This window comes from Protopterus annectens, chromosome 13.part0 (assembly GCF_019279795.1).
Source record: "Protopterus annectens isolate FY-2018-M chromosome 13.part0, PAN1.0, whole genome shotgun sequence".
NCBI lineage: Eukaryota > Metazoa > Chordata > Ceratodontiformes > Protopteridae > Protopterus > Protopterus annectens.
Window position 1 is genome coordinate 1258773792 of NC_056747.1, and position 12613 is coordinate 1258786404.

Consider the following 12613-nt stretch of genomic DNA (forward strand, 5'->3'; position numbering starts at 1 on the left):
AAAAAATATGCAACCGATGGCTGGAAATTATCACCCAAAGAATGTTATCAGTCTCTTTTGGTGTAAAATTCAGTGAGAGAAAACACAAACATAGAGAAACACATGAGAAAAGTATTAGAGAATGCACTTTTTATTGACTGGTACAGTCTTTATATCAATTTAGTAGCATTAAGAAACCACAGTATATTACTGGGTTTTGAACAGATACATTTCAGATATGCATTATTCCTTGGCCTTTATCATCACAATAATTATGTATCCATGTATTTTATTTGATTGCTTACACATCAACCTCATAAAAGTTGGCCCAATATGCAGAATTAAAGACATTTTTTATTGTCAAAAATGATGTGAAAAGACATTATTTTGAGACTTATTGCAGACAGAAAGCCCACTGTTGTTGTATGAATTGGATGTAACATTAGACCAGCAGGTACGCAATTGCAGAAATGTGTTTGCATACTGAAGATTCTACAGGTAGATCAACTTTCAGTACAAGTAAAGTCCTTTATTGCAAAAACATAATTCGATATCAGAATCTGAGTGCTCTGGTTTAATGGCTATATTATGAAAACAAATATGTTCTAGTGAAGTGAAGCTTCAGAAGATACAACTTGAGAACTGAAAAGCACGGCACACATTTTTCCACTTGTTTGTAATGATGTTTGCAAACAACTCTGCTCCTTGTGGTGTGAAATAGACAATAATAATGAATATAATCCTTACATAACTGGATAAGCTATTACTTGGAAATCAGAGTAGTAGGCCATTGTGTCTCAATAGAGGGATCACAACTGCCTCCATCTACATCATTTAATATGACAGCTAGTGGCATTGTGACAAAACCTGAGAAGGGAATGCTACACAAATATATTTTTTAAATATCATCTGTTGCGTGTAGGAGTACACCACCAAATGTAATAGCAGGATATTCAGGTGCAGACCATGAATTTCCTTTTTCCTGGATTACCCAAATCTGACTTCCTTTCTTCGCTTTCAGTAAGAGCACCTGCTGGTTCAGTGAAGTAAGACCTGGCAAGTCAGAGTGATTTATAATAATTCTCTTCCCATCTTGCACTAGCCAGACATTGGTCATCGAACCTCTTCCAAAATTTATGCCAAAGAAAAACTGGTAAACTCCAGAAGTAGGGCAAGTGAAGATCCCTGTGGCTGCTTTGTAGCTGTCTCCAACATTCACAAATACATTGTCGTAGCGAATAGGATCCATGGCTCCAACCACGGTCTTGGTGTAGCAGGCAAAAAAGTAGACATGCTGTACATCTAGTGTGAGAACAAACATGGTATATGATTATCACAATACTTTCCTTTGTAAGATTTCATCATTGCTTGCAGCTTAGATGAATAAGTATCAATATGACACACAACAACAACCATGGCAATGAGACACAGAATGCATGAAAAGTATATACATACAAAAGGAATAATTCTCATTACTGTTTGGTCTTGGACAATGCCTGCTGCAGAGTTAGGGTAATTGTCTTCAGTGAGGTACTCTGCAGTGAGAACAAGTCTAGGTTACTGGAGGCTGTCCGTACTCAGTTCTCTATGTACCAGTTGACAACAGCTGGCCACAAGGAAGGTAACTGCCGCAAAAGGTGGTGTTGCTAAAATAAAAAGGTGTTTCCAGAAGCAAACATCCCAATATAAATGCATTAAATTCAAGGTCACACAAAAGCTTTGAACATCTCATTTTATTTACTGTTTGTTGACTTTGATGATTAAATTTGTAGCCTAGCCACGTAATCAGATTTAAGGTCAAATGTTCTGGACACACTGGTCAAGAGAAGTACTGAGCTCTCAGCTAATCACCATTTGGTGGTAAGTTGAGTCAGATAGTCATGGCCTTGAAAACTCAGATATATATTGAGGGACCCTGGGAATGCGTAGCAGATGCTTCTTTGTATGATGAGTTCAACTCTTGTCTTCCAGAAGAGCTTTTTAAATATACTAAGGGATTTAGGGAACATGGAGTCTAAAAAGATCCTGTTCATGACCTCAGGGGCTGCGGTGGTGACAAGATTTGGCCTACAGGTGGTCACTGCTTGTCATGACAGTAACCCAGCAACTGTGGGGTGGTTATCACTACTGATGTAACTCATCAAATTAAAGAAAGAGGCCTAGATGCCTTTCCAGGTAGTGCTAGCAGGGGGTGTTCATATCTGATGGGAAGTTAGCAGCTCTGGCAGCCACCAAGACAAAACTTCAAGGTGTTGGACGTGTTTGGTGAGACCACGGAGAATGACTTGGGGACAACTTCACAGAAACTCTGACAAGCCATATGGTGATTCAAGAAGGGGTAAAATATTTTCTGGAAGAGTGGAGAAATGCTGACTTTAACTAGGAGGTAGAAGGTGGTTAAATTGGACTCTGTGGTATTCCTGAACCTGGTGAACATGCCCTCCTTTGATAAAACAGTACCAGAAGGAACTGATGTGACTGAGCCCATTTCTGCAGATGAGGCCACTGTGGCAAATAAATTATCCTAAGGTGGCAAGGATGTGAGTTTGCTGACAGCTGGCCATATATGTTGAAGATGCTAGAGATTGTTGGGGTTTTATGATTAATGAAATGTTTCATTGTTGCATGGAAATTTGGCACAATACCATTGTGTGATGGATCCCATTTTCAGAAAGGTGAGAAGTGGGTGGATTCATTTATAGACCAATCACACACCATAGCCTCCCTGGGAATGTCTGCACCAGAGTGCAGAGATGTCTTCATCCAATATCTGAACTTCTGTTTTTTGGGGGAGCCATGCGGAATTTGTCTTGACAGTGAAGCATTGGATCAGCGTTTTGCCTTTCCATAGATACTGGTGGGGGCCAAAGGAGTCAGTCAATATTGTGTACATGTGTTTGGCGGACCTGGAGAAAGCATGTGGCCATGTACAGTGGATTGTCTCGTGGGAGGGACCCATGGGAGCTGTTGCATGACATTCAGTCCCTATATTTGTGGAGCAAAGGCTGTGGTACCATTCTCAAAATTAAATCAAATATGTTCAAGACCATCCTGGACTTCACCAAGGGGGTCTCAAATCACCTCTTATTCATGATTTTCTTGTACAGAATAATAAGGTTCAGTCGAGGTCCGGACAGTATCCATTTTGGGGACAGCTTCCATGAGTATGGCAGTTTGATGCTTGCAGACATTGCTGGTTTCTTCATCTCAGCTGACTGTAAATACCAGCATATGCTGTAAAAAGTTATCTGACTGTGAAGTAGCTGGGATTATAATTAGCACCTTCAAATCAGAGGTAATTTTCTGTTCCACAGAAGAGTGAATTGCTTTCTGCAAGTAAGAAGGGTGCAGCTGTCCCAAGTAAAGGAGTTCTGCAAGTAAGAAGGGTGCAGCTGTCCAAAGTAAAGGAGTTTAAGTACCCTGTGTCTTGTTCACACGGGGAGATAGAGTGGGTGACAGACTGACTTGCAATATGATGCAGCTGCAGCAGCAGCATTACTGCAAATGGTGGTGTAATGGACTGCAGTAATAAAATAAGACAGCCAGATGAGCCTTAGTATGAAGTTCTCGATTTACTGGTCAGTCTATGTTCTCATCTTTACCTGTGGTCATGAGCTTTGTCTAATCATTTGGAGGATAAGACAGTGCATACATGGCAGGGCTTTTTTTTCAGGGTTTGCAAGGTTCACTCTCTGTGATACAGTGAGGATCTCACCATTCTGAGGGGGATCTCAGAATACAGTCACAGTGTCCCTGGGCTGAAAAGAGGCAGTTGACCTAGTTTGGGCACTTTGGGAGGATGTCCCCTAGGCAACCCCCCCCCCCCCCCGGAGTATTATCAAGCATGGCCCATTAGGACAAGGTATTGGAAAGAGTCTTGGATATACTGTAAAGATTTTATGTTTATGTCTCAACTTGCCTGTGACCATCTGTAGAACTTCCATGATGCACTGGGGATTGTTGCTGGAGATGAGGAAACCTGATATGCCCCGCTCATGTTGCTACCACCTTAAACTTCACCAGTACAAGTAGTTTAGAAAATTAAGGGGAGATGGCTGGATATTTACTATTTATTATCTGGGAAGGTGGCCTGATCTATAACATATCCTTTTCAGGCATGACCCAAGCCATATTGCACACTTATTACAATACAGTATTTAAAATAAAAGCAGATGTTCTGTTGTAGAGTTAACTAGAAGCAAACAATGGAAGTTATAGCTCATTTACATCATGATTAAAAGCATAAAAGGTAGAATATGTCAGGCAGTTCATACACCAATTCAAACAGGTGACAACAGAGAGCCAGTCTGATGATTAATACGTGACAGATCCCTCAACTGTCCCTATTTTGGGGGAATGCACTAGTTTTAGGCCTGATTTACCCCTTAATACGATTTCCTGAATTCCCCCTCATGTGATTTTTAAAACTGTCTAGTACACAGAAAACCACACTACATGACCAACAACTCTCATACCCCTTTTATCTTACTTTATCCTTCCTTATCCCATCTTGTCATCCTCTTACTTACTGCCAATCATTCATCCTACCTCCCTTCTCTTTGCATCTCTCTTACACTACTCCTTTCGAATTCTCTTACCTTTGCATGTCTATCTCGCATTTTGTCTGTCTTCTCTCCATGGTGTTCTTTCCTGCAGCTATTCTTTCTTGCCTGTTCTAATATCTTCATACCTCTATATATAATGATATGTTGCTATTGGTCTGTATTATATCCTCAAAGAGGCGTTCCATCGAACACCTCTTCATCGACCCTTAAACAGCAAAATCAGAAAACAGCAAACGTTCACATCAGCGATTTCTTTCCCTAGGAAAGAAATCTCTTGCCCTCAAAACAAAAACACATCACTACAAACATAACAAAGTGGGGGTCTTCGCCCCCACACCCCCAACTAAACATACCAACTCCGGGATCACATTACAGTGGAGAAAATGGCAAACTAACAGGTATGGCCAAGCAATTTATTTCCTAGGGAAAGAAATCGCTGATGTGAACGTTTGCCGTTTTCTGCTTTCGCTGTGTAAGGGTCGATGAAGAGGTGTTCAATGGAACGGCCTTTTGAGGATATAATATAAACCTGTTGTTATCACTGTAGCATAAGCCATCTCAGTCATTACGGCTATATCTTATCCATAAAACTCTGCTAAGCATAATTCCATTTTTCCATCCATATTTTGACATTGTAATCTGCTTTTTGAACTAAATGTTGTAGCATACCTTTGTATCTGTAAATATGTTTTGATCATTTCTTATGTGCTCCTATTCACCTGAGCTGTGCCTGCAAATGGCCCACTGAAATCAGTGCAGAGCCCTAGTAAACAAATATAAATAACATGCCACTGGCACCAATAATTAAAAGAAAGGAGACACACATCTTACTTTCAGAAACAAAATAAATGGCCTTCTGTGGGAAAATTTTGCAATAAAGTTCATTAAAGTCTACAGATTTTACACTTTCTCTTTGCTAATGTGCTTATATTTTTCCATAATTGTTGTCACTGTTTTTAAACGTGTTTCTGAGTAGTATCCCACAATCCTATTGGAAGCAGGAAGAGTTATGTGCTATTTGATATTCAGATTATATACTGATTAGAGATCCAGATTTTTGGCTGGATGTACCTATTTTTCAAGGGGCTTTGCACCTATTTTCAGTGTTTGCAGATTCAGATGTATCAGCAGTTAGCTAACATTTGCAATATGCACCTGAAGTGAGTTTTGGTAAAACAAGGGCAGTTGTAACTGAATAACACATTTTAAAAGTTTAGATAAGCCCCGGGATTCATGAAGCTCGGCGCAAGGCCGGCGTAAGGCCTGCGCCGGCGGTGCATGGAATATCCGGCGCAGTAGCGCCATATACATATTAATGAGAGTGCACCGGAATCACAGACACGTGCGTAGTGTACGTGAGCGAGCCCAGGTAGGATGCGTCTGGAGGCGTGTCTAAGCCGGCATGAGGTGAGCAACCTAATGTGCTGACAGCCACGGTCCCACATCTCCTGCCGTTCTTGTGCCTGCTGTGGCACATGGCTAAACAGGGCGTTGTAGTTACTCTGGAGGTATGGTATGATGACCTCCTCCTCCTGTCGGCTAAATGGTGGAAGCGCCGAACATGGCATTATCTGGAAGACATAATGATGGTGGCAGGTCACATTCACACTGCTGTGCTGGCATACTGTTGGAAATACATTGCTATGACATGTACGACATCTGCACAGTGATCTGTGAAGGGCATCGTGGCGGTGACACAGCCGATGTTGTGGCTTCACACCATTGAGCACTGGGTGTCACATCATATCTGTGTGCCACCCCATCACACTGTGCACGCACCATGTAGATGTTAGCCTGCCATGGACATGTGTACCTGGCTGCACCTATGTCCATATCAGTTGGCATATGTCCCCATATGACGCCTGTGCTACTGTTCACCTGTACGCTGTGTATATGTCAGTACACATCACGCCTGTGTCCATTGTGAACGCCAGCAGCGGCACTGTACACATACACATGGACACCTGCACATGCATGTGTTGTGCCATGTACTTCCACACAGCACTGTACCGGTGCTGGACAACTTGCCCCAGCTCACCTGTGTTACATGTGATAGACATGGAGCAATGTGTAACCATGACACATTAGCAGGAAAGGCCATGCATAGCATGTACACGCACACATTGTGCAGAGCATCACACAGCACCTGTAACATGACAGGGTGCATCGCCACCACATTACTACTGTGTATGGTTGATAGTGAGAGTGCCTTTTGTCCATTGCACCATGTGGGACTGTGATAGCTCATGCAGCCTTGCTGGTCATCTCTGCATGATATGGCAGGGTATGCCACATACATGGCAATGGGTGTGACCCACCCAGGGGCTGACGGTATTGGCAGGGTGGCTGTCCATTGCTTTGTCATAGCTGTGTGAATATGGACATTCAACATGTTTATCACCATGGTGTGGACACTGTCCTCCAGCGAGGTATGCTGTACGCTGCTTGTTGAGGGTGTGTGTGGTGCATGCAGGTATCACACATCCATGCATACACTGTAGCCCTGGCAGGTGCTATGTGCTGGGATGTTGATCGACACAGTGCTGTATGTGTACACACACCGCTATCCCATGCACATGGATATCTGCCTGAACTGATGTGGGTAACACATATGTGTACATACATTGCCCGCTGCCACCCACATGTCTGCTGCTGCACTACACACCGCCATCCCTCCCTGTGTGAATGTGGTGTTGGCCTCAGCAGAGGTATCCATGTATGGGGACATGGATGTTCACATAGCAGGCCTACTGATGGTATCGTCGATCTGACCATACACATATGATGCACCCCTCACACATACAACCCATTCATATTGTTGTTCACAATGGTGACACGGCTATATTGCTATGCCGGAGCCATTCACAGACATACATACACAGAGGCATGCACGCCCATCTGTGTCATTGGCCGGACTATTGGTGTGGTTTGGCACCTAACGTGTTTGACTGCAGGTGGTGCAGACCTACTGTGCACATGTCTACATGGTAGGCCTGTTCTACGGTAGGCATCTGTGATGTGCTGTGCACATCTCATACCTGCACATTTGGTTGTTGTCCATCGTGCCACAGGCCAGTGGTGGGACATACAGGGATGTTGCTGAACATATGTACATGCGACCCTGTACAACTGTGACGTTAGCCTCTCAGATGCTCATGTGTCGTGGACGTGAACACCGTACACACACATGTGGTTGTGGGCCGCCGTCCATACCCATCTCCACCTGTGGGTTGCTATCATCCCACACACTCCTTGTACTGTATGTTCAGGCTATGCAGCTATGTGGGGCTTGTGTGCATACAATACGATACTATGTGCCTTTGCACCCATCACAGACATTGTCACACAGGTACACCGGCAGCCATACACATCGCAGATTGTTGTCAGCATGTCACATGTGGTACACACCTAACACATCTCCTGCGGGACATGGTAATCTGTATGGGCATGTCCAGTAGTGACATACCACAGCTACTCCTACATGACGGCTATGCAGGACATGTCTGTGTACATCTACTGTGACATATACAGAAGCAATGCCCCGGTACCTACATCACATGGTACTACCTGTGGAGTATGTGTGTCTGCATCCATGCTATGGCCATAGATGACAATTGTACATCTATATGTGCAACATACCTCAGTGGGGGTTGTCATGAGCACATGTTCCATGTGTCAATGCATTGTTTGTGTCTGTTGGGCAGTCATTGTTGTGCATGGTTTACATGGCTGACATAGTGTACTGTGTCTGATTCCAGGTACTTCATTGGGCTACCAGCATTGTACATTTCTACAGCACATTCCAGCCATCATGTAGCCAGCTTAGATGACAGTGGAGGTGTTCCGCCATGTGCACATATGTCACACGGTACAAGGGTGACTGACACACATTGTCGGGACTGGGTTCTGACTGCTGTGGATGTGTGTACCGGTGTTGACAACCATGACTGCACCAGATGGTGTCTTCTGGATGTGTGACATTCACAACAAACACCCACATTCACATAGCAGCACATCGTCCACGACAATTGACATTCCTGCCTGAACACTGTATGCGGTATGTTTGTATGACCACTGCATATATCACTGGTGGCCACCAGCATGGCTGCCTACAACAGCAGTGTGTATCCTGTGCAAACATGGGTTACACCAGTCACACCACACCTGTGCCAGCTGGCCCTGTAGTGGGTGACAGTGCAGTTCCATTCATCATGTAACAGTATACATCGTGCACCAGTATGTTGCAGACATGTGAACGGCTGTGCTACTCAACATATGCACACATGACACATCACCTGGTACACCGTGTCTGCCTTGCCACCTGCTATTGTGACCACCCTGTGATGACATTATACGGCCCACATGGACGTGGACATGTGATGGCTCAATGGTGAATTAACCGTCCAGGTGTGTGTCTAGCCAGGTGTCCAGTAGCCACTGGTCTGCATGCAGGGATAGTCTACATTGGCCTACTCTGTCACTGGGACTGTTGACTATGGTCATACTGTTGTTATGCAGGCATGTGCTGTTTGTCCAGTCTGATAGTCGTGTTGAACCACACTACCGTGGCACACATGACGTGTGGACATCTGGCTAAGGTGTGCAGCCCACATGTACATCTTCTCATGCTATGCTGCCTGTGCAGCGGTGTCACATGTCTGTCTCTGGCAGGGCTGTCACAGGTAGGCACAGCATGCAGTGATGTGTGACAATGCTTACACCCTCCACTGTGCTGTACACTAGCACTGCACACACAGTACAGCACACATGTCATTTATCTACAGTGCCTGGGACCTGCCTCCATGCCCTACACGGCACACCTGCCAGTCCAGATTGTACACAGATCATACCTCCCAGTCACATACCTGGACTGCAACACACACAGGTGGGTGGTTCCCACACCACACCGTGATTTACACACATACTGTATTTTCCCATGACACATTGCATCATAGGTAGTCCATGTTCAGATACCCATGTTTGTGGCCACTACGCACATTGTGACACGCGACAGTGCAGACACTGTACACCACAGGTTACATGCCAGTCGGGTTGGCATGCTGTACATTGCACCTGGGACAGTTGCTACTGCTATGTATTGCCAGCAACACGACCTTCCCTAGTATGGACTCCCACGTACCCACACATGCTTGGCCATGCAGTGCGCATAGCTGGCTGACACATTACGACACATACCATACCTACACTACCCTCAGCATGCACCAAACCTCCATGTGTCTGTATGCTAGGCCTACACACCTCCCCCCTCTGTTTGCTGAACATCCATGCTTACCATCCCTGCTAGCCACACCCTAAGCACACAACCATAGCAGCATGCATGGTACATAAACACTACAGCCGGTATTACTGACATCCACTGACAGAGGTAGTTGAGGGCATGGCACCCCGTCCGATGGACAGTCTATGTGCCTATGCCAACAGTGATCACAGTGCACTTCTGCTACATTTACACACTGGTAGGGACCATGCTATTCCACACTGAGACATGGTGGTGCTGGCATTTTCACAGACGCCACAGTGGTATTCCTGTTCCATGCACACGTGCTGTATGGGCACATGTGCAGGCTGTTGCACGGTAGTTTTGTTCACCTGTGTGTTGTGTGTCACTTGACAGTCATGGTGTGTCCTGCTGGTGCATGACATACTCCACAGCTAGCTACCTACACATGACTGCCAGACATTGCAGTGTGGGCCCTCACGCAGTGTGGTGGTATGTCTCTGCTGTTTGACTACATCCACATTCAATGCAACATACCACGGTCATGCAGGCATTGATGACACAGATGTTGCTGGCATCCTGCCTGCCAATGGGGTACCTACCAACAATACACACTCTCACTCACTACAGGGTTCCAATCCTTGGCTGGACATTGTATTAACCCTGTGGACACATACATAGTACTGGCATGCACATGTTATGTCTGGGAACACAGTCCCAATGTCACCTCCAACCGCCGTAGTTGTTGTATCCCGCCAACCTGGCTGTTACATGTCTCTGCAGCAGCACACGCCAGTGACTGCTAGCCCATTCATGTACGTTGTGCACCCTGACCACCACACTACCACATCTATCACACTACACATGGATGGTACTGCATTGCACGTATGGGGCTGCATCTCTACACCCATGACTGGGCCATTCAGTATGGCACTGGGCCACATCTTGACATACATGCTTCACACACTCATTGACTACCTGCATGCCTTTCCTGGCACCCTTGTTGGGCTTCTGTGCGCCACAGCACACCACATCCCATGCTGGCCACCTGTCATATTATTGCATGGGTGGTTGGGGTGGTACAGAGGGTATCACATCAGACATGATCCGCTCTTTGCCCTTCAGCACCATTCCACTTTATGCTATTGACAGTGTACACATCCAGCATCACATCGTACCCTATGTATCGGCATGTTACGCCATGTGCCTTCTGTACAGTTCACACAGTGGTGCAGGCATATCATGCTAACTACAACATTTCAGGGACGTGTGGCATTGCACGTTCCTCAGACATGTGGCCCCTCATGCTCAGTATTTGCATACGTACACTACCTGCTGTCACACAGTACTGTACATGCCTACATATACCACTTCTACATACCTGGCAGCATTCTAGCTCATCCTACTCATGTTGCTGACACCCATACAGGTGTCAGTGTGGCAGATATATCATGTAGATATCATTGCATCAGTTACATCACACATAGTGCATACACATCACCTTTGCATACTGACAGTCATGCGGTGTGTATCACATGGATACTGTCCCTATACAGGCATATCACGTTGTACATGGTTGATGTACACACACATGGCCCACATGGTGCTGTGGTTGCCATATTACACCATAGCGTGGGTACACATGTGCAGGACTACACATTTCTGGACCGTATGTCTAGCTGATACCTTGGGTGCCCTTGTACCTGTGCCATACACACATGTACACGCAGGCCGTGTTACAATAACACATGTGTGGTGTACCTTACACAATGGATACAACGTTACATGTCTCAGTATAGTCATGCTGTGCTCTCTACCCAGCTCAGACAGTTTACATATGCAAATGACAGTCATGTAACACATCTGTGCTCACCTGCATGCCACTAACACAGGGGTGTAATGTACTCTGCCATGGGCCATGTTCTCCACAGTACTGATGTATGTAGTACTCCTACATGGCGTTTGCTGTGGGCAGGGGGGGAGGAGCAGTCCTGCATGTGTGCACACATGCCACATTGCTCAGCCCCGGCGTCTGTGTGACATCCACAGACTGGACACACACCATGCTGTGGGACATAGGTCCTGTGCACATCCCACAGGGGCACACTGTGTCACTAGTCATGTGATAGCTGCCTTGCTGGTAGGGTGACACAGACCCATGGTACCACCACAGCGGACGTACTGTATAGACATGACAGTTGACATCCAGTTCTGCCGTTCAGTGGACACTACCATGGGGGGGGGTGTCAGTACTGTGTACATTGCACATGTGTTTACACACGGCCCTGCTGGACATCATTGTGGCACACATTGCACCTGCTATGGAACGTTTGGACATGGTCACTTGCTGTTACCTCCATTTCAGGTACCTATTCTGCTACTACATTGTCCCATATGTGCAGGCCATACATATCTTGTGTATGTATATAACATTAGCCCATCGCTCCATCATGCATGCTATGCCTGTGATACTGTCTATGATTTGTGAACATATCCATCATGCCAGCTTTGCATTACACATAATTGACATAGTCGCCCCTACTGCGTGGGATAGGTGCACGTCGTGCGCACATTCCGTATGACATCGACGGTATATGCCCATGCACATGTGTGCTGTGACACTATACATAAATGTCCTATCCCCTGCTGTGGCACTTCAGTGTTGGATATCCACTGTCAGCATCGGGGTGGGTGGTGGCATTGTTCTGTGTTTGCAACCCCTATGGCAGACCTGGGGTAGGGTTACCACCTGTGCCACTTTGCAAGGGACAGTCCCTCCTTGGGCAGTTGTGTCCTGACAAAATTTATCACAAATGGCAAATGTCCTGAG

At 45.6% G+C, this 12613-nt stretch overlaps 1 protein-coding gene across 4 annotated transcripts in view; it reads right to left on the minus strand.

The window, feature by feature from the left end:
* Positions 1-114: 114 nt before the first annotated feature.
* Positions 115-12613, minus strand: part of LOC122788239 (complement C1q tumor necrosis factor-related protein 4-like) — a 300318-nt gene continuing 287819 nt past the window's right edge. For all 4 annotated transcript variants that reach the window (XM_044055276.1, XM_044055274.1, XM_044055275.1 and 1 more), the window contains exon 5: positions 115-1281. In XM_044055276.1, the coding sequence (XP_043911211.1) occupies positions 878-1281 (404 nt within the window). In that variant the 3' untranslated portion in view covers positions 115-877. The remainder of the gene's footprint in view (positions 1282-12613) is intronic.